At 41.9% G+C, this 25,994-nt stretch overlaps 2 protein-coding genes and 1 long non-coding RNA gene across 13 annotated transcripts in view; 2 read left to right on the top strand and 1 right to left on the bottom strand.

The window, feature by feature from the left end:
• Positions 1-25,994, bottom strand: part of SCAF4 (SR-related CTD associated factor 4) — a 152,421-nt gene that overhangs the window by 81,412 nt on the left and 45,015 nt on the right. For 8 of the 11 annotated variants that reach the window (XR_010407761.1, XR_010407762.1, XR_010407740.1 and 5 more), the window contains exons 20-22: positions 14,556-15,020; positions 7,795-7,935; positions 1,938-3,048 (exon numbers count right to left, since the gene is read on the bottom strand). Coding sequence is in view for 3 of the 11 variants with exons in the window: in XM_045902561.2 (XP_045758517.1) it covers positions 14,092-15,020 (929 nt within the window). In the remaining 8 variants the exon portion in view is untranslated. Of the gene's footprint in view, positions 1-1,937; positions 3,049-7,794; positions 7,936-9,949; positions 10,522-13,952; positions 15,021-25,994 lie in introns of those variants that run through there. The other 3 variants (XM_045902561.2, XM_045902563.2, XM_064579560.1) reach the window with 2 other exon arrangements.
• Positions 2,262-11,433, top strand: SOD1 (superoxide dismutase 1). Its single transcript, XM_045902564.2, has 5 exons — positions 2,262-2,395; positions 7,184-7,277; positions 8,945-9,014; positions 9,837-9,954; positions 11,046-11,433. Exons 1-5 carry the CDS (start codon positions 2,324-2,326, stop codon positions 11,151-11,153), a joined length of 462 nt encoding a protein of 153 aa, XP_045758520.1. The 5' UTR covers positions 2,262-2,323; the 3' UTR covers positions 11,154-11,433.
• Positions 7,284-8,343, top strand: LOC135362725 (uncharacterized). The gene is made up of 2 exons (XR_010407774.1): positions 7,284-7,928; positions 8,309-8,343. It is a non-coding gene; the product is annotated as an uncharacterized LOC135362725 (long non-coding RNA).

Genomic DNA, 25,994 nt, shown 5'->3' with positions numbered 1-25,994 from the left:
TAGGAGACAAAGCCCTTCCACTGACCAAAACAGGGGGCTGTCCAGGCTTCATCTGAATATCTCAAAAGAGGACCAACTCCCTGTCCCAGGGCTGCTCTTTGTATCCAGGGGTTGGTCCCTGGGCTGGTCCCCTGGCAAGCTCATATAATGAAATGACACCTGACTCTCTAACTTCCTGGAACCCAAAGAAAATTAGACCTTGGGCAAAGGCCCTTTGGCTAGCATTTGCACATTTATGCAACTTACTAGCATACACCAATTATCTGGCGAATACTAGTAAGTACAAGCAGGAAAATTACAAATATGTGCACTTTCTAGAGGCTGATAAAAAATGTGGATTGTGTATGTTTGATAGAGGACGCCTTAGAATCCAAGGGTCTAAATAAGTAAATAGGATAAAGTGTAGCCCACATGCGGCTGAAGCAGCCCCTGTCCTTGTTTCACTCTGGCGTTGAATTAGGCCTCGGTATTTTGTCATCCTTACAACTGAATCCTCCTGAATGAGTATTAGAAGGAAATACAGATTGTGGTGAAGAGTTCTCAGGAAATGGGGAGGATTTAAAAATCCCACAAAGCAAACAGAACAGAAATCCCCAGCAGGCAGAGCTGTTCTCCTTCAGGTCTGTCCCTTCTTGGTCCCTGTCCTGGTCTCTTTGTTTCCACTTTTCTTTTCAGGACACTTTCCCCATCTCTTCTTTGGAGTCGAGTAGGTCCAGCTCTTGGCCCCAACTTGCCTGCTTCACTGGGCAAGAAAAACACCTGCAAGTCAGGTTCTCAAAGTGAGGTCGCAGGCCAGCAGCACCAGTGCTACCTGGGAACAAGTTAGGAATGCAAGTTCTGGGTTCCCATCCCAGCCCCACCGAGTCAAACACAGCAACCTGCAGTTTAACGAGCCCTTTGGGTGAGTTTAATGCACACTCTCATGTGAAGGTAAACTCACCCCTTCCTCCAAAAACAGTTCAGCCACCTTTGTTGGCGTTCCATCAGGCATGCCCTGTGGGGATGGAAGATGAAGACTCTCCTCCCCTCCATACCCCCAGCCCCCATGGCTTATCAAATTATTCTCCCAACAGAAGTGTGTGTGGAGGGGGTGGAGGGCGGGTAGGAGTCTCAAAGCCCTATCTGTGCAAACAAATTCATGGCCCTTGCGAAAAAAATGCTAAGAGAACTTAATAAAAGGTGCTACAGTCTCCTGTACATCTTTGTAGACATTTCAGAGCACACAGTGAATATGTTTATCCTTAAAATACACAAAAATAGTTTGTACTGTTTGCTCATTTCATGTTTTTGAAATATCTCCCTTGGGGGAGCCTGGGTGGCTCAGATGGTTAAGCGTCCGCCTTCAGCTCAGGTCCTGGCTCCCAGCTCAGCAGGGAGCCGGCTTCTCCCTCTGCCTCTGCCGCTCTCCCCCGCTCACGCTCTCTCTGTCTCTCTCTCCGAAGTGAATAAATAAAATCTTTAAAAAGAAAAGAAAAGAAATCGCTCCCTAGAAGGCTAAGTAAGATTCCGCGCCTGGGGTGTAACTGGTGTGCCCACTCTGCCCTTCTCCCTGACGGTTGAGGCAGGAGAGCCCGACAACACCCGAGAGAGGTGCAGAAGCCAGTGCTGACGATCTGGTATTTTTACGGTCGTGGGCCTTGTCAAACAGGGAAAAGGTGACAAGAACACAGAATTCCGCGAACCAAACTGGTAACGCTGTGTGCCAAGGACTAAAAAAAAAACTGCAGGGAAGAAAAGGCGAGGGCAGGGACTGAGATGCGCCGACTGAACACACCCTCGGAAACCCAAAACACAAGAAACGAAACGACAAAAAGCACCCAGCTCGACGCGTCCCAATTTAACAGATGAGCCAATTTCTAAGAAACAGATGAGACAATGTTCTTATAACCAAGGACATTTCCACACAAAGTGACTTAATAAAGGCGTGCCACGTATACCTCATTTTCCCAATTTCGCGTACTGTCATCTACGGATTGGAAGGGAAAGGCCGGGTTTTTCCACAATTCCATGTTTCTGGGCGTTCTAGAGCCGCGGGGCGGAGGGAGCCGGCGGCGTGGGACGCAAGGATCCCCACGCGGCCCCTTGGTCCCGCCCCCGGCCGGTCACTCCGGGCCACTCGCGTGCCGACGCCTCGTGGGGAGCGGGCTGAGCGCGCGGGCGGCGATTGGTTCCGGGCCAGGGTGGGCGGGGCGCGGAGCTCCGGCCTATAAGGGCGCGCGGCGCGACCACCTCGGTTTGCGTCGGCGTCTTCTGCTGCGTCCTCCGCCGTCTTCGGAGTCCTCACAGCCTTCGGAAGCCGGACCGGAGCGCGGCCTCGCCAGCCATGGAGATGAAGGCCGTGTGCGTGCTGAAGGGCCAGGGCCCGGTGGAGGGCACCATCCACTTCGTGCAGAAGGCAAGGGCTGGGGCGGCGGCCGGAGGCCGGCGGCGAGGCCGTGCCCGCGCACCTGTGCCCCCGAGCGGCGGCCGGCCGGGCCTCGCGCCGCCCTCGTCACGCCCCCGCCGCGTCGGGTCTGCGGGTTCGCGCCGCCCGAGGCCTCTGCCCCGCGGCGGTGCGGCGGCCGAATGCTGAGTCACCGGGCGGGCCGGGCGGGGGCGGCGGTGCGTGGCGAGGCCTGGGCGCGGGTGCAGGGAAGGAGCAGCGGCCGACCCTGGGGGCGTTGCTCGGAGCGCGGGCCCGGGAAGGAGGGCGGAGGCCGGCTGGCCCGAGGGCCTGGGCCGCCTCCGTGGCGTCTGTAGGCCGGGGCGGAGACGTGACGTTCTTGAGGAGGCTGTGGCCCTTCCCTTGCGGGGTCGTTTTCTGGGTCTTGAGGCTCCTGCGGACTCGAGTTGCGCAGTCCCGGGCCTGGCCCGCCCTTGGGGCGGGGACGGGGGCGGGGAGTGCGGCAGGGCCACCTGGGCACAGTCGCATCCGTTAGCCCACTTTGGGGCTTCCTTTCCGCTCAGGGGTCTGCAGCGTGCAGCCTGTGGGCACGGGCGGTCCCGGGGCGGGTGTCGTACAGGCCCGGAGCTAAGAGGATGGCTGGCACTTGGTTCGTTCCGAGGGTCCTGAAAAACAAGAATCATGTGACTGTCGAGGCAGAAATGAAAGCCTTGAGTCCCTGAAGCAGGAATTAGTAAAAGCTTAATGTGCACAGACACCGGAAGATAGTCGTGAACCGGGAGCACTCAGGCCAAACCGTGGAATGAGGATGAGGGGTATATGGTCATAAAGCGGCTTATATAGTGAGAAGGCAGGGACTGCTTATTTTTCACAGTGATGGGTCATGATAGTTTTTTTTTTTTTAAGATTTTTTATTTATTTATTTGAGAGAGAGAGAGAGAATGAGAGACAGAGAGCATGAGAGGGAGGAGGGTCAGAGGGAGAAGCAGACCCCCCGCTGAGCAGGGAGCCCGATGCGGGACTCGATCCCGGGACTCCAGGATCACGACCTGAGCCGAAGGCAGTCGCTCAACCGACTGAGCCACCCAGGCGCCCTCATGATAGTTTTCTTAAACGGTGAGAAATTGGTTAGTGGTTACCACATACCGGCCTAGGGATTCAAACAGTATTAGCTTTTGCTTAGGATTTCCAGAAGCATAAATAAGAAATGACCGGGGTCAAGTTAGTCTTGCAAAGTAAGCCAATTAAGCTATGCTTTTATGACTAAATTCGTTTTGTCTGATCGGGGAATTTTCAAGGCTGGTTTCATGTTTTTGACTTTAGCAGGACAGAGACCTTATGTGGCCCCTTACAGAAAAGTTTGCTGACCCTTGCTGTAGGTCATGGTCAGGCTGTAAAGGCAGAGAAGATGGCCTTGGACAAAGCTCCTTTTCCACCTCCGGAGATCTAATCGACTCCCTTCTTGGTTGTTTTCCAAACCTGTGATTTTTTTTTTTTTTTTTTTTTAAACCCTGGGTGCACAGTAGCCCCATTTGGGGAGCTTTTAAAAAAAATGTTGATTCCAGAGCCCAACTCCAGATCAGTTATATCAAAATCTGTCAGGGTGCAGTCTGACCATTGCTGTTTTTAAAGTTTCCACAGTAGTACTAGTTTGCACCAAGAATTGAGAACTGTTGGCAGAGGGTAGTGGATAGGGTTTGGGAGTTGGAAGTCAGATGTGGAGAGTTTCACTTAACTCTGTTGTTGGGGCATTCATTTAACCAAATTCTCTGTAAAGTGGTTTTGAAATTGCTCTACCAATAGGCTCACTGCTGAAATGGTCAAAAAATAAACTATACAGGGCGCCTGGGTGGCTCAGTTGGTTAAGCGACTGCCTTCGGCTCAGGTCATGATCCTGGAGTCCCTGGATCGAGTCCCGCGTCGGGCTCCCTGCTCGGCAGGGAGTCTGCTTCTCCCTCTGACCCTCCTCCCTCTCATGCTCTCTGTCTCTCATTCTCTCTCTCTCTCAAATAAATAAATAAAATCTTAAAAAAAAAAAACAAAAACTATACAGAAGTACTCAATAATATTGCAAAACATGGGGCGCCTGGGTGGCTCAGTCGGTTAAGCGGCTGCCTTCGGCTCAGGTCATGATCTCAGGGTCCTGGGATCGAGCCCTGCATCATGGTCCCTGCTCAGCGGAGAGCCTGCTTCTCCCTCTTCCTCTGCCTGCCTCTCTGCCTACTTATACTCTCTCTCTCTCTATCAAATAAATTCTTAAAAAAAAAAAATATTGCAAAACACATGTTTTACAAGGAAGGTGCTTGTGATAAGACTGTCCCCGAAATCTTAGTGAGGTTAGGAACTGATGGAAAACTGTTGTTGTACTTGCCTTGATAATCATAACAATATTTAATATACGAATGAGATTTAATCTTTAAAGTGGCTTACAGAAATGTGAGAGGACATGGAAAGTAATCTTTGAAATTTATGCGAGGGAGCTTAATTTTTTCCTTTAAGTGGTTTCCAAATTTTCTGGAAAAGGCTTTGTCATTTGACTAAATTTTGCTGTTTTCAGTTGCCAGACTTTGTTTTGCTCCTCTTCTTTCCTTATATAATTTCGCCAGTACTAGAGAATCTAAGAAGCCTCTGAGGGATACCTTCCCTCTGGCCATGGAGAAATGGCTTGGGTGTTAACCTTCAGAAGCCAAGCTGTGAATCCATACATAATTGAGTTTTTCCACCTTCCCTGAGTTGCGGGTGTGGCTCCCTCTTTTAAGTTCCAAACTTCATTTTGGTGGTGCTGTTTGCACCTGATAAAAGATCCTTGTGTAGTTAAGCATTATAGCTCTATGGCTATGCAGGAATGTTAAATTGGAAATAAACTGTATTTGTTTGGCCTAGAGTGTTAAAATTTTGGATTAATTTCCAATTTTTAAAAATCAGAAATTTCCACCTGTGAGTCCAAATTACTAGCTTTTCTTGAAAAATTTGGAGATCTGCCCACACTGAGCCCTCATTAGCTCCGGGCAGCACCCTGCAGGACTGAGTTTATATTCCTTTTTGCTTCCCTGACCTGTTTCAGTCAAAATAACAGCCTGGCCCCTATAGGGTTGTACCCAGGCAGCTTACTGTTGAAATGCTCATATGTGCTCTGTGCATTACCCATTACCCATTAATGGAGGCTTGGAAGAACCTGCCCTTTTGTCTCTATGCTGTTGATAACACAGTGCGTTTTGGGGAGAAACATTCATGTTTTAGTTTTTCCAGAATTAAAGCTTAGAAGAATCCTAGTCTCTTCTCAAAAAGAAAAGCAAAGAAGGGGACAGGAGTTGACATACTACTTCCTTTGAGCAGTGGTATTTATCCAGTGGAAAGTCAAATATCCAAGACTAACACCTCTTGTAACTGTTGGCCCTGGCAGTTAAAAAACCTAGCTAAAGGGCGCCTGGGTGGCTCAGTTGGTTAAGCGACTGCCTTCGGCTCAGGTCATGATCCTGGAGTCCCTGGATCGAGTCCCGCATCGGGCTCCCTGCTCGGCAGGGAGTCTGCTTCTCCCTCTGACCCTAACCCCTCTCATGTGCTCTCTCTCATTCTCTCTCTCTCTCAAATAAATAAATGAAATCTTAAAAAAAAAAAAAAAAAACCTAGCTAAAAACAAAGACACCATCATGTGTTGTATAACTGTGCGGTATGGATGCTGTGTGCATTTTGTTTTTGTTCCTAAGATCTCTTAGCTGTAAAAGTTAACTTCCTTTATTTCTGTATGCACCCTGCAGCACTATTACCTATTACCATTGCCTGCATGGCGATACCTGTGTGTTTTTCTGCTGTAGTGTTTTTATTGCCCTTTCTTTTTGGTCTCCAGTGGAAAGGTTATCTAGGTTTGAAGGCCTAAAATGACTTTGGAAAACAATACCGTTGCTTAGACCAGAATCAGTCACCCAGGGAAAGTGGGATAGAATATTTTCTGTCTATTAATAAAAAATATCTATGCTGGAGACTGATAAATACCCCCCCTAGTGGGTGAGTGGAGAACGGGGATCCTACGACAACTAGTTGGACATTTCCAAGGTGTCTTTTTCTTTTCTTTTTTTGATGGCAAATCTGTATGTTTGCTCGGAAGAATGTCTGCATGAAGAAAACGAGGTGCTATGATGTGCTACCATTTGTGTTAAAAAGTTTGAATAGGGCGCCTGGGTGGCTCAGTTGGTTAAGCGACTGCCTTCGGCTCGGGTCATGATCCCGGGGTCCTGGGATCGAGTCCCGCGTCGGGCTCCCTGCTTTGCGGGGAGCCTGCTTCTCCCTCTTCCACTCCCCCAGCTTGTGTTCCCTCTCTCGCTGTGTCTCTCTCTGTCAAATAAATAAATAAAATCTTTAAAAAAAAAAAAAAGTTTGATATATACTCATATATTCAGCAGGTGCAAATATAATGTATTCAAAAGCATTTACAAAATAAAGAAGAACTTATTCTTGTTACATATCCATTGTAAGGGAGTCAAGCCTACAAAGTCTATAAATCCACCATTTTTGTGCTCACTCGCCCCTCTGCTAGGTGCGTTTTCTGTGCTATTGTGATACCTGCTGCATGGCTCCTGCGCTCTGTTAGAACAAGGTCACATCTCCCTTGTGTTGGTCCCCAGCCTAGAACAGTTAAATAGCTTGCTAGAAAGTGGTAGGCCTGGGATTTGGACACAGATCTTTTGACTCCCACGTCCATGTTCCTTCCATTTTCCTGTGGTTGGTAAAGGTAATTCAACTGTTTTCTTTATTCAGAAGCGCTTGCTCTCTCAAACTTTTTGCACTTTTCTTTGACTAAAGGGAAATGGGCCTGTTGTGGTGTCAGGAACCATTACAGGATTGACTGAAGGCGAGCATGGATTCCACGTCCATCAATTTGGAGATAATACTCAAGGTGAGTATTGTGTTGGTCTAGTGACTCCTACTTGTTTGAGCTAGTAAGATAAATAGGACCGGGTAGAGCTACCCTTAAACATTAAAAACCCTCAACATGCAGGAAAAAAAATAAAGTCAGTAGGATTACTAAGGTTAACCTTAGGGAAATGAGCCAAAAAACTGGTTTGTGACTCTTAAGTGTGGAAAGGAGAGGAAGAAGTTGATGTTTTTTTGTGTGTGGGTTTTTTTTTTAAGATTTTATTTATTTGACAGAGAGACACGGCGAGAGAGGGAACACAAGCAGGGGGAGTGGGAGAGGGAGAAGCAGGCTTCCCGCTAAGCAGGGAGCCCAGTGCAGGGCTCGATCCCAGGACTCCGGGATCATGACCTGAGCTGAAGGCAGATGCTTAATGACTGAGCCACCCCGGCGCCCCGAAGTTGATGTTTTTTAAGCATGTTTATACCTTGATTATAAAAAGAGTTTCAAGTATTTTTTAGGAAAACAATAAAAAACAAAAATTAACCTACTTTCTTACCTTCCATAGTAATCTCAGGTGTTTGTGAGCTGGGGTTGAGGGTGGATGCATCAAGCACAGGGTCTGCATTTATTTGCATTACTCTGTAAGAATAGCTCCATCCCTCCAACACAAGAGCCTTAGTGGGACAGAAGGTAAAATCTGAAAAAAAGAATGTAAACTATTGGTGCTTTTGATTGAGTTTCATTTTCTCAGTTTCGGATTAGAAGCAAGTTAACAAAAGCTTATGGGTTAAATGCATTTAGTCATCTTTTACTATATTCGAGTAACCTGAACTCAGTGTTTACTTTTTATGATGAGAACCTGATTCACTCGTCTTGCTGGATTTGTTTTTATGTTCTGTAATTTGGTTCCTATAAAAATTGTGATTTAATGACCAGCTTTGATCCATTTTGCCAATTGAAATTCCTCAGGTTGCTCTTTTTTTACTGCCTCTGTTTTGGGAGGCATTTGCCCTGTGTCTTTGATTTACTGTGCTACTTCCCTTAACCTGTGTGTCTTCTCCCTGGGGAAGCTGGGTTGAAGCTGTAAACAATGGAAACTCTTGGTCACCTGCTGAGTGAAGAAAGCCTGTCACTAAAGAACCTCCTGCACTGTGGTGGTGGTTCTGTGAGAATGGCTTTCCCTGAAGCACAGGAGTGCCATTTTTCCAGAATATATTCTGAATGCCGCCCTTGGAATTCTGTGAGGCAACAGCCTTGGCTCATAGAAGGTGCCATTTATATTCTGCTTGTACCAAGTAAAGGCCACCAACAGTAGTTGCTGGTAGTATGTTGCCGGGGAGGTAAGTTTCTTGTAGTTAAGGTTCGCTACCTTAGAAACCAGGATCATAATCATGGGATTTTAATAATAGAAGAACCATGAAGATCAAGTCCTGGCCCTCTTATTTTACAGGGCAGTGAAGAAGCCAAAGCCCAGAGAAGGGTATTACCTTTACTGGTGTTACACACTAGTTAGAATTTGTTTCTACTGCTTGCCTATTTTGTTTATACTAAGTTGTTGCTTCCTGTTTTTATGAACCTAGAAGTCATGATGGTACGTCAGTATTTTCTGTATTTGAGGTTTTAGCAATGACCAGTTTCTTTTTAGAATTTATTTTGAAATTCTGATTCATAATTTGGCTACCTTTGTTTTTGTTTTTGGCAAATAGGCTGTACCAGTGCAGGTCCCCACTTTAATCCTCTATCCAAAAAACACGGTGGGCCAAAAGATCAAGAGAGGTGAGTGACAAAGCGCTTTAATGCTTACTAAAATTATGGCGATGGCTTGTTGGGGTCAGTGTGGGTATACTACTTGCAGATTGCATGCTGATGGAACTGTGAGTAGGCCTCCCCACCTCTGCTCTTGAATTTGTTGCCCCCCCAAGTAACCCCTTGGCCCCAGGTGCTAGAGCGGCTTACTCTCTGGGCTGAGGAATTGACAAATGGGGACAATTAAGACGATTTGGTTTTGTAGCATTTATTGAATATAGAACTAATACAAGTGCCAAAGGGAACTAATACAGGAAATGTCATGAATAACAAACAGTACTGTCAACCACTAGCAATATAAACCATCATTGTGAAACACAGGAAGCCTTGTAGATAAAAATTTGATACTGAAAATTCAGTGAGTCCATTTGTGTGTTTCCTGAGAGCCTTTCAGGAAAATATTAAATTTAAGGACAGGGATTAACTTATTTTAATAACAGAGGCCTGGCACATAGCATTCTTAGCCATGCCAAGTATTAACAGGTTTAACTCAGTAACTCCGAGTTTACCCTTTGGTACTTTACCTCTGACATTAGAGATGTGCCCCCATCCCACGATTCTTCCCAGAGCATTACTTTGTAGATTTTAAGTTTTGTTTGAAGAGCAATGTGTCTAGAATGTCAAGTCGTTTCTAGTTGTGTATGTTCCAAAATTCTGTCAATCTGGAAGAGTGGGTCCTGATACATTCCATATCCACCTCTTAGTGACCACCCTTATATATGTGACTCACCAACTAGCCTGATGTTAAATGGAAGTCAGTCCTAATTCCTGATGCTTTTTCAAAACTGTTAGGCATGTTGGAGACCTGGGCAATGTGACTGCTGGCAAGGATGGTGTGGCCACCGTGTCCTTGGAGGATTCTCTGATCGCACTCTCAGGAGACCATTCCATCATTGGCCGCACAATGGTGGTGAGTTTTCATATGCTAGGATATGTGTACCATTTCTTCTAATACACAGACATGTATCTTTTCACGAGTTCATGATTATTAATCCTGGTTTCTAAGGATCCACGTACATTGTACCTTTAGTTCAGATTAGGAAAAGCAATTACTTTATATGATTACAGTGAAGGTGAATTAATGATGTAGGTGGTTATGACACTCTTCTGTGGAACTGTGGTCGTTAAGTAGGTTACATTTGGTCATATTAGATGTGTACTGTGGAAACAGCAGTAGTCTTTGTCTAGTTTTAAAATGGCCAGATTTTCCTGCCACAATTGAGTGTCCCCCTTGTAGTTAAACAGAACATTTTGTTAAGTCTAAAATCTGAGACGGACCTCAGCGTTAGTATTTATTCATGTCTGCAGGTCACCATCACTTGTTTAACGTGTGGGAAGCGATTGCCCTGAGTTACCCACGGGAGCTGCATCTGGTTCTCGCAGACACCAAGTAGCGTAGGCTCTGTGTTGCCTGCCCCAGAGGACAGTTAACGTTCTGTAGTCCTTTCCTTCCAGGTGACCCTAGAGTTTTCTTCAGCTATAGTTGTGAAGCAGAAAAATCATTGATCAATGTTTGAGGAGCCAAATCTAAAATACTATTTAAGTAGTTGAAGATACTTCTTATTTACAGACTCATAGTTCATGAGGCGCATTTTTGAGTTTCTTTAGAAATTCACTTTCATTCCCCCCGCCCCTTTTTTTTCCCCAAAGTGTTTATTGTAAAAGAAGGCTATTTACTCAGGCTACTAAAATTTCTCCCAGAGGATTCAAACTGGCCCATGGCAGCCTGTAACACTTGTCTTGGGTTTTTAGTATTTTGTTTAGATAGCAACACTTACCTAGTGTTTACAACGAACTTAGTCTGTATCATGAAGAAAAAGCTTTGAGTAGTAGTTTCTATTGTTTAGCACTAGATCAAATATTAGCATATTTCCTTGCTAGGATTATCTTAACGTGATCTTTTCTAATATTAAGTGGTTCTTAAAAGTCTTTTGGGTATTGTTGGGAATAGGTGGTAATTATTTGACAGTGCTGTGTTAATGTTCTTAAAACTTTTTAAAGGTCCACGAGAAACGAGATGACTTGGGCAAAGGTGGCAATGAAGAAAGTACACAGACAGGAAACGCTGGGAGTCGTTTGGCTTGTGGTGTCATTGGGATCGCCAAGTAAATATTCCCTAGGATGTGATCTGAGTCCTGAGTAGCTACTGTGTTATCTTGCTAGTTGTAGAAATTTAACTTGATAAACATTAAACACTGTAACCTTAAAAGTGTAATTTGTGTGACTTTTTAATTGCTTTAAGTACCTGTAATGAGAATTGATTTATGATCACTTGGAAGATTTGTATAATTTTATAAAACTCCTCTTCAGTTAAAATGTCTGTTTCAACGATCTCTGTATTTTGCCAGGCTTAATAATCATATATGGGTATTAAACTTAATTGTCTGAATTTCTTCAATTCTCATTCAAGCCCGCAATAAATACACCATATGGCACTGAATTTTGAACCTATTAAAGTATCCAAATCGAAACTCTAAATTAGCTCTTGATACTCATACATAGAGCTTGAATGGAACGGATTTAGTAATATGTTGACAGATACTACCTGTTTCATAGAGGTCGCTTTTCGGAGTGTTTTAAATAAGATAAGATGTTTAAATTTTTAGCAGCTGGTCTTTTAGCTAACACTAATAACCTCAATTGGAATCTTGGTTGGACAGATATCGTTTGTCAGTTTCAGGGAAATTAAGGTTGTTTCCCTGATTAGCTACTTAGCATTTTGATTAAAAAAGTACTTGTTTATTTTAAACAGAAGATGTTACGGTTTGAGAGAACGCTTTGATAAATTGTGAACAGCAAGTTATAGTCTCAGCTAAGAGTAAATTTACCTACCTGCCAAAATGGCACATATTCCACGTTTTATACACCCATGAACATTTAGTTTTAAGTAGAGATTGGCACAATCTGCTTCCAAGTTAGCCATTGAAAGAAAGTTACCATAGCATTTTAAGATGGGACCAAGGAAATGTTTGAATGTGGGTTATGTCTGTTTAAGAATTTACACATCCAGTTAGTAAATTTAAGTCGTTCTCTTATTGTAAATACTTAATTATGTACCTATAGAGAAACTGCTTTTAAATGAAATGTTAACCTAATTCAGGTTTGACTCTGGATTACAGTTTTAACTGAAAATTGTAGAATATTTCTGAGAAATCAGAAATAAGCTACAATTCTGACTGATCATAAATATATACTTTTATCAAATGTGTAGGATATTGGTTAGGAGAGGAAAAGCCAGCGTGGAAAAGGACAATTTGTAGTGTTCTCAAAGTTTTAAAATTGGTGAAAAAAGAACAACATGCTCAGAAGTGGTTAAAATCACGGTCAGAATTGAAAAACAGTAACAGATTTCACTAATGTACAGTTTTGGTGTACATATGTGGGATAAGACTCACATATAGGGCCTCACTTGTGAGCCTCAAGTGTAATCACTACCACTTAGTACTTGGGGGGGGGGGTTGTCATGTGCAAATAGGATGGTTCCAATACCTTACAATTGGATATACGGGTTTTAAGTCCTTGAAATCTGAACACTAATCAGATGTATATTTCTTTCCAGAAGCAGTTTCAGTTAGGACTTTTAAACCTCTCAGGTGGGCCAACATCAAACGAAGGACAAGTTTTATAATTCAAGTGCAGATATCAACTTGGATTTTCTCTCCTTTTCTAAAGTCAGGAACACAAGAACATTGTCCTAGATACATTCTCCCCATCAAAACAAAGGTCTTGCTGCAGAGTACTATTTAAAAACCAAAGTAATAAAGTAGCTTCACCTGGGGATGAGGGCAAAGAAAAAGTTACCTGCTCAGCATGCTAAAACTAGGACAGTTTAAAAAGGTAATTTAAGAAAAAAAAGCTTCAACAAGGCCATAAATACTTGGACTGTGTAACGACAGGTCTTTTCCTTGGCACTGGGGAAAGCGGTTTTATGGAACTGCTTTTCTGTACTATTTTAGATACAGGTTTGATTTGGCTTTGGACGTCTTCAAGTAATAGTTCTTGGATAACCTACATCTATTTTTCCTAGTTAACCCGACAATTTAAACAAAGAAAATACTTTATATGTTCTTATATGTGACAAAAAGTTCAGTCTACCTCTGCCCAGCAGGGGAGTTTAAAAAATGTTAAAGAAAGGCAACAGTCAAGGCTTGTAAGGAAACAATAGGTTGCATTTAAGTCCTTAAACATATAAAATAAGACAAAAAGCTTTTAGGTTGCAAATGTTAACCTTGATTTCTTTCACCCTTCTGAAAAATTTAATGGGATGTTAAGAAAACACTCAAACTTATTTCTAGTAAGTAATACCCAGGCAATCAGATAATTCTGTAGTACAGTCGGGTACTTTGGGATCCAGTTTTTCCCCCAGCGAAATTTCTCTTTACAAATTAATTAGGGCAACATTTACCACAAATCCAATGGCAAAAAAGAAAACCGTGATTGAACTGCAAACTAACAAGCTTTTCGATTAACATTAAAACAACTAACCTTTACACCTTGTGATTGAAATGCTGAAATTCATAAGTATTACAAATGAAAGTGTTTGAGAATAACTACATAAAGATGTCTATTTCCATCAAATAAACAAGTCTAATTTAGACTCCAATACAGTATTAACAGCTCAAACTTTGATGGTGAACAATCCTTTTCCACCTTAATGCAGTGTAGGAAGAATAGCACACATTAAAGTTTGTTATGAAAATAGAGTTTATTAAAAACATCCCTATTGTTTTGAGGAGCTTTCACCGTTACCTTGTCTTAAATTAAAAAAAAAAAAATAGAGAGCACTTCTAATTACGATTTGTAAACTTTTTAAAGTCAAAACTTTTAAAAAGTTACAGCAAAAAGGGTAATATTTATTCATATTTTCAGTATTTTTTGTTATTTTGTGGCTATTTTTAAATAGAAGGGAAGCAATCAAATTGCTTACAAGACCCCACCAACTACTGCGGGGCTGTGATATAGCAGGAGCAAATATAATACAGCATCTGTACACCTCAAGCTCTACACTCCAGAAGTGTCACTGTCACATTTTGACAAATTCCAGTCTCTAACGAGGAGCCTCTGCTGCTGAGCCAGAATCCTTTTCGGGTTCAACGGATGAGGTAGCCTCAGCAGGTAGCTCTTCAGAAGATTTTACAACTGCAGACTCAGACTCCCCCTTATCAAGTTCTGAAACAGTGTCTACATTTCCCACTTGGCTAATGGGAGGTTCAACGGTTTTGTTACCACCTGCCCTGTCTGTGACCTCAGGCTTCTCCTTTCCTCGGTTTTCTTCCTTCTCTCTACGAGACTCTCTATCTCTCGAATCTCTCTCTCTGTCTCGATGCCCACTAGAGCGTCTATTCCTCTCTTCCAAGTCTCTGTGCCTGTCCCGGTCAGGGCTCCTTCTTCCCCACTCTCTCCTCTCACGATTACTATTCTCTCTATCATCGTTACGGCTCCCATACCGTTCCCGGTCATTTTCCACCCTATTTCCAAAAGATCTTCTTCCAAACCTCTCTTGGTCTCTACCTGAATTGAACTGCTGCCTGTTATCATTTCTAAACGGCTGTGGCGGCGGCTGCGCAGACGGCGGCGGCTGGGCGGGCGGCGGCTGCTGCTGTGGCTGCGGCTGGGGCGGCGGCGGCGGCTGGGCGGGTTGCTGCCTGCCGTCTCTGTCCTCGGGGCCCCCTGGGCCTGGCCCTGGGCCCCCAAGCCCTGGCATTCCGCCCGGCCTAACAAAGGGGCCATGCGGTGGAAAGGGGCCTTTCATTCCATGAGGTGGAGGCATTCCAAAGCCCCCCGGTCCTGGAGGGGGGCCTCTGTGCATCATATGCGGCGGCATGGGGCGAGGTGGCATCAGAGGAAACCGCTGTAAGTGCGGTGGAGGCATTCCTGGAGGGCGCTGAAGTGGGATCAGGCCAGGGCGGGCACCAAGAAGACCAGTGGATGGTGCCTGGAGCCCAATCACAGGACCAGGGGCAACTCCTTGGGTACCTAAGAGAAAGTAAAAAAGAAAAAAGGATGTAAAGAACAGAGAAGATGGCATTCTGTTTTCACCTGTTTCCTGTGGAGCCTGAATCAAAATGAAGTTCAATCCAGAATCTTCCAATCCTGTGTTGTTTGCCAGTCTACCTGTGAGAGACTCAATGTGATGGCCCAGTAACAACCATGGCACGGTCTTGCAGATACATACTATATATTCTATGAAGATATATGTCTATAGAATTAGCGTATGGATAATTCGTATCTAACGATGGTGGAGGTCAAAATAAGCCGGAAAAGGAAATTACAACATACCAATTTTGGAAAGTCTCCTATAGCCTTCACCAGCAGCTCTTTGGTAAAATACTTAAAAGCATTTGAGAGATACAATGGACTAGGCCTAATGAGAAAAGGCTGAACTATCTGAGCCAATTCTGAAAGCCAGCTCAGGTGTACTCTTAGGAAATTTTACACTTTAAAGTCTTAATACGAGAAACAAATGGGGTCACTGACCCAGAAAATCCACTGAAGAGGGAGGTCTCTTTGATTCCATGTCGTTCAGATGCCTTACTATATACAGTAAGCATCACTTGAACAGTAATGCTTATAAAATAAAGATTGATACACCAGTGGAGAGTTTATTTTTACAGGTTCTTTTTCAAAGCACAGCATAAGGTGTAACTTGCTAGGCCACAACGACGGAATTATGTTCAAAGTTCAGCCATTCATCTTCTATTCATTCTTCCTAAGGCGGCAAGACGAAGTTGGTGCTGTTGACAGCAACAAGGACATACTGGTTTCATTTCCCATTTACATGAGAGTTTGCTCACACTTTGGTTTAAGTCATACAAATTCAATAATCCAGCATTTAAAATGATATGGCAAACAGTATGGATTTCTGTTTCAGCTCACCACTTAAGTAACAGAAAGGCATCATCTCTCTCTTTGCAAATACCAGCATCACAAGCCAAATACAATGACCAACAGGAGTAACTCATTACTGTAACATTGTAACTGTTAACACTGGAAAATATTCCAGATGTTGGAATATGTACTATTTACCCATGTACTGCAGAAAGGCCTCTGAGCAAGTTATGGGTTATGATTCTTGACCAAAAATGGTAAGAGAAATGCATGGGTGACACTGATAAAAAAAACAACCCAAGAGCAAACCCAATACTTTAATACTAAGTACTTCCCCCCACCCTAACATCAGCTTGAACCACTTCCTCCCACGTGCTTCAGCAAACATTGAACAAGTCCTGCTCGCTCCTAAATTTTTTGTGTAAGAAATACGAAACAAAAGTCTAACTTCAGTTTCTGCTCCTCACAACGTGTGGTCCAATACTGTTCTGTCAGACTTAAGGACTAAATAGAGTGGACCTGAAAATAGAGGTACAGCAGTTTGTAACTTTTAACATGAAGACTCAACAACCTTGGTATTTACTTACACACAAGACCTTCCTTCAAATGCTTAAAAAGTATGGTGAAATATAGTCTCACTTAGGAATGACCTTGGACATGTGCCTCAGAAATGAGAATAACACCTGCCTCTTGTTGAGATTAAATGGGATAAAATAAGAGTGAGCTCAGAGCCTTGTCTACAGTTAAATGCTGAAATAACATCTATTCGACAGGTGATAAATATCCTAACATTAAATATCTGACTCCACTAAAATGAATGCATTTTCCATTTCCAATTTGGATCTTATGAACCACTTGTGGCCCCCCCAACATCCACCACAATTTGAAGTCAAGCACTTTGGTAGTTGGGAAAAATGTGAACGCACTGAGCCTTCCACCTGTCAGGTCTAAAGGTAAAATATGCTAAATACCACAGGAAAAAGCTAGAAATTATGAAATGGACTAATGAAGCACAGACCTTGTCTCTTCACACACTCTTCAGACTCTCCTTGAAAATCCCAATGAACATATACAGAACCTACGCATATTTCAGATCGAAATGAATTCACGACGGCAAACGCTGTTCCTATCACTTAGTAAACCCTCAGTGCATACCATACAGCAGGGCAACAAAAGAACCTAAGATACCTCCTTTCTCTCACTTTTAAAAGAAATTAGTCCCAACATTTGTGGACTGTAACTCAACACAAAATGTATGTACCCAAGTTACTGCCCTTTCAATGGAGATAACACACAAACTGAGCTTTACTTTCCCACCAGCCTTTAAAATGACCACTGTTTACTCTGTTCTGGAGTTCAAACTGTGTGGCACATTCGAGTACTTTATAGGCTCAAGAGGCCAAGGCCAAATTTTTAAATAACAATAGAAAAATGGGAAAGAGGTTCAAAGCATCTTATAATAACAAAAGAATTAGGTTCAGATGAATCTTTAAAAGCAAACAGTGACTCTTCCAGGATAATGGAAAGGTCCCATTTCCTGATTTACCCAACACTGGCTTCCTCAACTACCAATCTGACAGTGGCCAAAGGATGCAAGGCCACCTCACCCTTGCACACAACAGATAAATTGGCAATGATACTCTTTAAAATACAAACCTGTCTCTAGGAAGACATCTCTTAAGTCCTTTATAGCATGCATATGAGAGTACAGAGATTGCTTTAATAGGGTTAACATTTACAGTAATCATATATTTAAACTACCTACAAAGCATAATATTTTTATAAAGCAAAAATGTTGCCTTATTCATTGATTCTGTATGTGTGGATATTTGTATTTGCCTATTATACTACATGCTCAAATCCCTTCTCTCATTTGTAAATAAGCAGATTTCCATTTAATCCTTCATGGACCAACATTTAGATTCCCCTGACAGACTATTCCCATAGTCCTAAATGTTGACCTTCAGGCCACAGAAGTGATAAAATTGTGGATTATTTGTTTTGTTTTTTGGCAGTCAACATGTGTTGTTTTTATAATGAAAGCTATATTTAACTAAAAATACACCAGGTGGCATAAGCCCTCGATAGGCATGCTAGCTGAATTTCATTTTTAATTAGGAAAGTTCACATTATACATACATCAATGGACTGTATCATGAGTTACTCTGGTCTAAAGGGCATTCAAAGCAATTATTCATCTGATCTGGAAGTATGACATGCAATGCCACTGACAAGTCTTCTAGAGTTACAGATTAAGAAAAAATTAACTCACACATACTGGACGCCTGAACTTTACATTATTAATTCATTTCATGTGCTACAGATACAAAGATAAATAAAACCTAGTCCCTTCCTTCGAACAGGATACAGCCTAAGTAGAAAGGAACATGCCAACTGCTGGAAGAGATGGCACAAGCTAGTATGGTGCAAAGGTGGAGCTGAGGAAGCTGGTGTGCATGAATCTGAGTGCGGGGCTTAGGGTGTCTGAATGGGGTCTCGAAAGGAAGGAAGGAAGGAAGGACAGCACCAGTCAAGAGAACTGCAACAGAATGTCTTCTGACAAGAGAGAGAAAACAAATACACAAGATGAGGTTTATTACTGAAGCAGCGAGAAGGAATTTGTGCGAATACAAACTTACTATCAGCTAAACTGAAAGAGGTTCCTGAGGCTGAGCAGACGGGCTAGGGCAATTCAGAGGTGTGTTATGCCGCAAGAGGAAAGCTGGACTCTGACTCAAAAGTGATGGGGCGAGGACCAAGGCATTATTTGCAGGGATGATCCTGTGTCCATTTTTGAAAGAGCTTCCTAGCCAGCAGTGTACAGGAGAGCCAGGAAGGGAAAGACAGAGGAGAGAAGGGGGACTCTTACCCCCAGAATCCAGGGGACAGAAACGAGAGACTGGACCGAGACAGAAGGGACAGAGATGAGGAGCACAGCTTTCTGCTCTGAATGAGTAGACGGAAGCATCAACACAGTGCAGGAATTTAGGAAGAAAAGCTATTTTTGGGGAGACAGAGGACAAATTTCTACTGAGAGCTAGAGGAGACTGAGTTAGATCTGGTGGAAATGTACAGAAGAAACTGGTATGTATAGCTAGAGCTCGCAAGAGAAGTCCCAGTGTTACCCACAGTTCAGGTGAGAAACGCGAAGAGTTCAGACCTGAGGAAACACTACCTTAAAGTCTCCGAAATTTTAATACAGCAGATTTTAATGCAGGAAAAGGACAGCCCCAAACATCTGTATTCAAATTTGGTAAGTATAAGAAATACGTTGGAATTTAACTCAAAATAACCAAGACTTAACTGAATATTCCTATGAGTAAAAAAACAGACACTTCACAATTAAAAAATAAGTCAAGTTTAAAGGGGAGATGCCATTGCTATATAGCGCAAAGCTGTCCAGAATTACGTGACATAAAGAACAGGTATGTTAAAGGCTAAAGGGGCAGCGAGGAAGGGGAAGTTGGTATCACGGCTGGAGTCCAATGTGGACCTTGAAATCTCAGAACATAAATAAGGGACACAGTCTTTCTGCCTAACAAGTAGCTTTCTGCTAAGGACTGGGGGGGGGGGGGGGGAGGGAGGACAGGGAGACACATAAAAAGTTACTAAAGGTTTGAATTAAATACTGCGGGCGTGACCCAAATGCATCAGTTAGCTGGATGCCTTTAAAGAGGATGTAAATTTAAGGGGGATCCTTTAAGGAAAGCAAGGACTTGCTAGGTGAAAAGGGGAGGGAGGAAAAGTATGAGAAGGAAACATCTAAAAAGCAAGGCAGTTCTACCTCTACACCAACGATCTTGTCCTCCATCCTACCAAAACCACTGCTTCTTTCAAGTCCTGGACCTTTCATTACAAATACCTGTATTACTTCCAATTTCTCATCTACAAGCATCCCACTCTCTGACCCCCTTCTCAGAATAATTTTTTATCTCATGAAGGTCGGGCCCCCACAATGCCCTTCATTGTCTTTATCTTCCCCTCCTTACCTGCCTTGGAGTCCATGGTCTCCCCTCACAATTGCCTGGAAAAACCTCGATGGTTCTGAATGCAACTTTTCTACCTAATCTGTACACAGACAGGGCTGGGGGGTCACCCCACCCCCAACAATGCCCACTGGTCTCATTTTAAGTTTACAACTGCAACCACAAGTGCTTCCTTAATTCTGGTTAGTGATCCTAATTCTCCTAGTCTGTTGGCATTCTCATTTCCCTAGATATCTAATTCACCTGCTCCTGTTTCTCGTTAATCCTGTCTACTCTTAGGGGGTTTGTTTTATACCAAATTCAGTGAGATAAATTCATATAGTTCACAATTCATCCACATAAAAGTGTATAATTCAATGGTTTTTAGTATATTCAGAGCTGGGAAACCATCACAATCAACTTCAGGATATTATCATCACCTCAAAAAACCCAAACTCTATCACCCCCATTTCCGGGCAATTGCCGTGCCACTCCCCGCCCCCCCAACCCCCAAGCAACCACATACTCCGGTTTCTGTCTCTATAGATCTGCCTATTCTGAACATTTTATATAAATGGAATCACACAATATGTGATCTTCTGTGACTGACTTTTCACTTAGTCTATCTTTTCAAGGTTCACCCACCTTGTAGCACGTTTAAGGGCTTCATTTTTTTTTTTTAAATTACCAAGTACTATTCCATTATATTGTTTGAAATGGAAACCATATATATATATATATATGCATGTATATTGGGCTTTATCATGAAAACAATAAAGGTCGTTGGAAGACTTTTTCACTCACCTACCTACCACCACATCTACCAATTTACTTGTACCCCTATTACTTTTCAAACCCTGAATCCATGCATGCCCTCAGCAAATGCCTCTTCTTGCACCAAAAACTTCCCCTCTGTTGATTTCCAATAAAGATGCTTTAGTTTCATCCATCTTTTAGAAATTAAAAAAACAAAAAACAAGAACCCTCCCTTACCTTGCATCTCCTATCAACTATCACCCCATTTCACTGTTCCTCTATTTAACAAATATCCTCAAAGATGTCCAAAATCACTGTACTCATTTCTTCAGCTCTCATTCTCCCCTGACCCTGCATAATTGGGCTTTTGGATCCTTCATTCTGAGGAAACCACATTCCTAAGGTTATCCAGGAGCCTTTATTTTGCTAAATCCAGGCAGCAAGCTTCAGTGTCCTTCCTTGACCCATCAATACAACTGATAGTCGATCCCTCCCGTCTTCCTAGGAACTCGACTTGGCTTCCAGAATACCCCCTCTGCCTCCTAGCCCACTGGCTGCACCTTCCAGTATCCTCTGCTGAATAGAACAGTACAGAACAGCAGTTAAAACCACAGGAGTTGGAGCAATGCTGGCTTCAATTCTGGACCCACCACTTGTAGCTGTTGACTTGGCCAGGCTACGTCCTCTCTGTACGCTTCAGCCTCCTTATCTATAAAATGGGGTAACTACCTACCTCTTAGGACGGTAAGGCTCAAATGACTGATACATACAAACTCTTCAGAAGAGTTCCTGGCATATGAAACTATGCCTACCTTAGTTCTCAGTATTGTATTCTCAAGTGCTAGGTGTTGAAGTGCTCCTGGGCTCATCCCTTTATGTCTCTACATTCCCTCCGAAGGTACTCTCACAGGTTCCTGTGGCTTTGCTGATGTGTTTGCGGATGACATCCAAAATTTATCTCTAGACTTTATTCACCAAATTGTTTACTTACCATCTGCACCTAAATTTCAAAGTTAAAATACCCAACATTTTCACTTGATACCCTCTCTGCAAATCCACTCCTCTTTGACATCTGCCCATCTCAGGAATGGAAATTACTCCCTACTGATTGCTCAGGTCCAATACTCACTCATTCTTGACTCCCTTCTCTCATATCCCATATTTAATAAGGCAATAGGGAGGTCCTATCTTCAAGATAAATTCCGTGTCCAACTAATTCATTTCCTCCGCTGTACCACCCCAATGCAAGTGGTTAGCCTGCATCTCAGCGACTCCAACAGCATCCAAACTAGTGTCTTCTTTCCACTTTTACCAACTCCTACAGTCTGTTTTCTATGTAATAGCCATCATCCTTTTATAAAATATACATCGGATTAGAACCACAACATTCCCCACTGCACTCATAACCAGGCCCTTGACAACCCTCTCTAAACTGATAGCCTGCCACTCTTTTCTTTGTTCACCCTGCTCCAGCCACACTAGCTCACTGTGGTCCCTCAAATAAGCCAAATTCATTCTCAATCCTGGCCTCCTTTTGGTCTTCTACCTGAAATGTCTTTTCTCTATTTCTATGGTTCTTCCCCATCATTTCTCTCCATACTACCTCCTTAGATGCCCTCCTGAGCCATCCTATTTAAAATAGCACATCCCATGCGACACTCCTCAAATCCCTAAGTGTTCTCTGCTTCACTCTTTGTAGGATTATCTCCGTGTGAAATTATTAGTTAATAACTATTTATTATCTAAGTCCCTACTAGAAGATAAGCTCTATAAAGACAGGCTTTTGTCTTGTTCATTCAGGTATCTCTAGTACCCAGAAGGGTGCCTGGCACACATTAGGTACGGAATAAACACATGCTGAATGTACGAATGAATGGTGGTGGCAGAGGTGATGACCAAACTTATCAAGGAGAAAATCTCTCAGGGTGCCAGAGCAGAGGCTTTAAGTCCAGGTTTCTCTCCCAGGCGCGGAGTGTCTTTCCGCTGGTAACCTACAAAGATCTGAAATTTATTTTGAGAAAAGCTGCACACAACCTCCTTTTCTGTTCCTAGCTGCAGTTCCACCTTTTTTGATCTGATCCCAATAAAATAAATGTTACTGTGGCATTTGCATGAACCTAGAATGAAATTTTCCCACAAGGAAAAAAACTTATCAACTGTTCTTCTCTCTCCCACCAATACCCTGAAAGCCCTAGGTATGTGCATATATATATAATATATATATGTAATTTTAAAAAATCACTAAATGTCTTTTTTTCATTCCAGACCTTCAGAAAATGAAAATTCTAGTACAACTCATACATGTCTTTCCTTTGCTTAGATTTACCATTTAGTAACATTTAGAGCATAACTATTTTGTAAAGACTCCCAGGCAATTCTTATAGCAGTTGTTATGTTGGGAGCTGGGGAGAACAAAAGAATAAGGAGCTAGTTTTCAAAGAATGAGAAAGCACATTTAGATATTATTACACATTAAGATTATACCAAAAACAGATCGTGCCTAGAATGTTAATCAGAGATCTTTAAGAGAAATGTGAGTTTTCAATAATACATAAGCAGGTATACTGAGAGGTGGATCTATTCTTAGCACAGGAGTACAGTATGTTTTGATGAAATCCAATACATGAAAACCAGAATTTCAAATGAAGAGAAATCAGACACAGATTATTTTAAAATGACTCCTTGGCTTTTTGCAAAATAATGTGCAATAAGCTCTGGTCAATTTCCTATAGTTTATTTATAGTAGCTTTTTAGAATTTGCACACAAATTGCTATTTTACTATAACTGGCAAAGTACAACAGCTCTGACTTAGAGTTAAGAGTTGCACTATGAGAGTCAAGAAGTGTGGAATAAACAACTAACCTATCACTGAATGAGATTTCCTTAGGGAATTTTACTTTCAACATTAGCTGGGGGGAAAAAAAAAATCTTACCTGAAATTCTTCACAGCAACATCATTGTCTACCAAAATCAATCTAGAGCCCAGAGTGTCTGCCCTTCCCACCTTCCTCAAGCCCAAAGTGATATATGTCAGAAAGATTTAAACTGAAGAAAGACTTTAGGCTGGAGTTCTATAGCCTAGGAAGCACAGAGGGACATGGGGACAAATGTGATAAGCAGCTTTCCAGTTTTTGTACAAGACCTTCCCTGTGTTTTTCATTTGAAATACTTCACCTTCTGAGAAAATAATAGTGTATTCATGCATCAACTCATATCCAAGGCAAGTATCTGTTGTGGATTAATAGCTATTAATTATCTACTGTATCCACCGAACAATGTTATATACTAAATTGAAGGTATTGTGATGAGTATATGGGAACCATTTCTACTATGTAACACTAGTGAAATAATTACCAATGTAATATTTAGAGTTCCAATTCGGATATTTTAAAGCTTTCAAAGGGAACATTTTACAGGACAGAGTCAACAGGCTTTTTGGGGTACCAAATCAAATACCTCATAGATCCCTCTAGCTTATAATTAAAAATAACCAAACATTATAGTGAAGTTCAAAGAAAAAAAATATTAAAACATAAAAGTTATATTAAAAATTAAGTATTACCATGAAAGAAACTGCTTTCTAGAATTTTCTTCAGGTTTCCTTTGAATGTTATTCACACTAGATTGGTGCTCTAATGTTCTAATTTAAATGTTAAAAATTACTAACTATAAAAAAAATTAAAATTCTGGGCAGAGAAATCCAAGCTAAGTGAAATCACCACAAATCAAGTATCAGTTTTAAAGTAATTATTGAATGTGATGGTAAAACTATTCTTCTAGGCAGTTTTAAGGATCATAACTATTGCATAAAAGCAAACACACCCAATTTAAGTATGTAATAATTCACAAACCAATTCTGTACACATAATTTCTTGAAGTGTCCAAATTTGGGAAACATCGACTCAAATGCTTATTGAGTTCACGCAGGGATGTGTAGAAACCAAGTCTGAAGGGCATCACACCACTGCCTAGCAATTCAGCCTAGAGCCCACCAATTTGTGACTTCTGCTTTAGATCTTTGGTAACCAAAATTAGCAGTAAATAGGAAGCAATCTTAGAAATACCCAATTCCTATTTATAAATTTCACCATCATCTATAGCAGTGTGACAAAACTAGGGAGAATTTGCATATTAACAATTAGTGAATAAATGTATCTGACAAGAGAAAAGGCTTTCATTTTCCACAAAAGGAAAGAGTCCAAGTTAGTATAATTTTTCCTTGAAAAGATATTTTGGATATACTGGTAACACAGTAGAGATATGTAACACAAACAAACATTTTTTTGTGTATTTTTTTTATTGTCTGCAACACCAAAGGAACCCAAATTTCACATTTACAATGAACTTTTTAATAAAAATATGCTATACATATTAGAGATACATGTTATACAAGTTTTTGAAAAGTAAACACATACACTTAATACAGTAAAGAGAATAAACTGAATTGCTATTATCATTAATATTCCTTCTCTCCTAAATGATCAACAACTGTTACCAATAGCTTTTATGAAACCACCACTGTCCTAACTAGCTATTTTGGAGTGTGAGGTACGAAGAATGGACTTCTTCAAAATCAAGTGATAATGAATTATTACTGTGCATCATATAACTTCGTATTTTCAGATTACCAGTTACTAAAATAATCAGAATTTCTACAAGATGGAGGTTTAGTTCTCTACAAATTTGGTAGTGTGGGCTACCTCAGCCCAACTCCAGAAATAAGTAGTTAACACTTCCAAACTAATGCCCACACTTACATCTGATCATTCAGAAAATTCTTTAAGCCAATCCTTGCAGCACTGCATTGCCTCCTCTCCATAATAATCAGGTCTTAACTACTGAATGTTGGGAGATGTGATAGACAGTTGTTTGGCCCCTGCCACTTTAAATTATTATTGCCATGTTTCAGAAAGTAAGATCCAAGAACTTAGTTAGGTCCCAAGAATAGGTTCACCTTCCCTTGTAAGAAAACTACCTGAGTATCATTAATGAGAAGAATACAAATATCATATTATGCTGTTTCAGTGAAATACCACTATGAACTAACATACGTCCTCATTAGGCCAAGTGATGGAACTTGAAAATGTGTGAACTTATGACCTGGTCTAATCCACCATGAAAGTATCTGAGGCAAAATATGTCAAGATACATTTTTTTCCCCTAAAAAGCTTGCTTCCTTTGCCAACAAATAGAACAGTTTACAAATCACAGCTAAAGTAATATAATTTTAGGATTACAAAGTATAGATCTTGTCTAGGTATTCTAAATCTCCTAGGACACTCCTTACCTCTGTAATAAGCACCCACCATTCACAGATGGCCTACCCTGTGGCAGGCCCCACATGTCAGTCATTTTATATACATTAGCCCATTGAATCACCACAACACCTGGTGTGTCATT

This window comes from Mirounga angustirostris, unplaced genomic scaffold (genome assembly GCF_029215605.1).
Source record: "Mirounga angustirostris isolate CCGP_5_RB_7025 unplaced genomic scaffold, mMirAng1.0.hap1 SCAF_1, whole genome shotgun sequence".
NCBI classification, from domain to species: Eukaryota; Metazoa; Chordata; class Mammalia; order Carnivora; family Phocidae; genus Mirounga; species Mirounga angustirostris.
The sequence above is the reverse complement of the archived record's forward strand: the minus strand, read 5'-3'. Positions and strand labels throughout refer to the sequence as shown.

Excerpts from the sequence above, each read along its gene's own strand:
- SOD1 (XM_045902564.2), top strand. The coding sequence starts at position 2,324 with ATGGAGATGAAGGCCGTGTGCGTGCTGAAGGGCCAGGGCCCGGTGGAG. Across the intron at positions 2,396-7,183 it reads CCATCCACTTCGTGCAGAAG|GGAAATGGGCCTGTTGTGGT; the intron begins GCAAGGGCTGGG and ends CTTTGACTAAAG. Across the intron at positions 9,015-9,836 it reads GGGCCAAAAGATCAAGAGAG|GCATGTTGGAGACCTGGGCA; the intron begins GTGAGTGACAAA and ends CAAAACTGTTAG.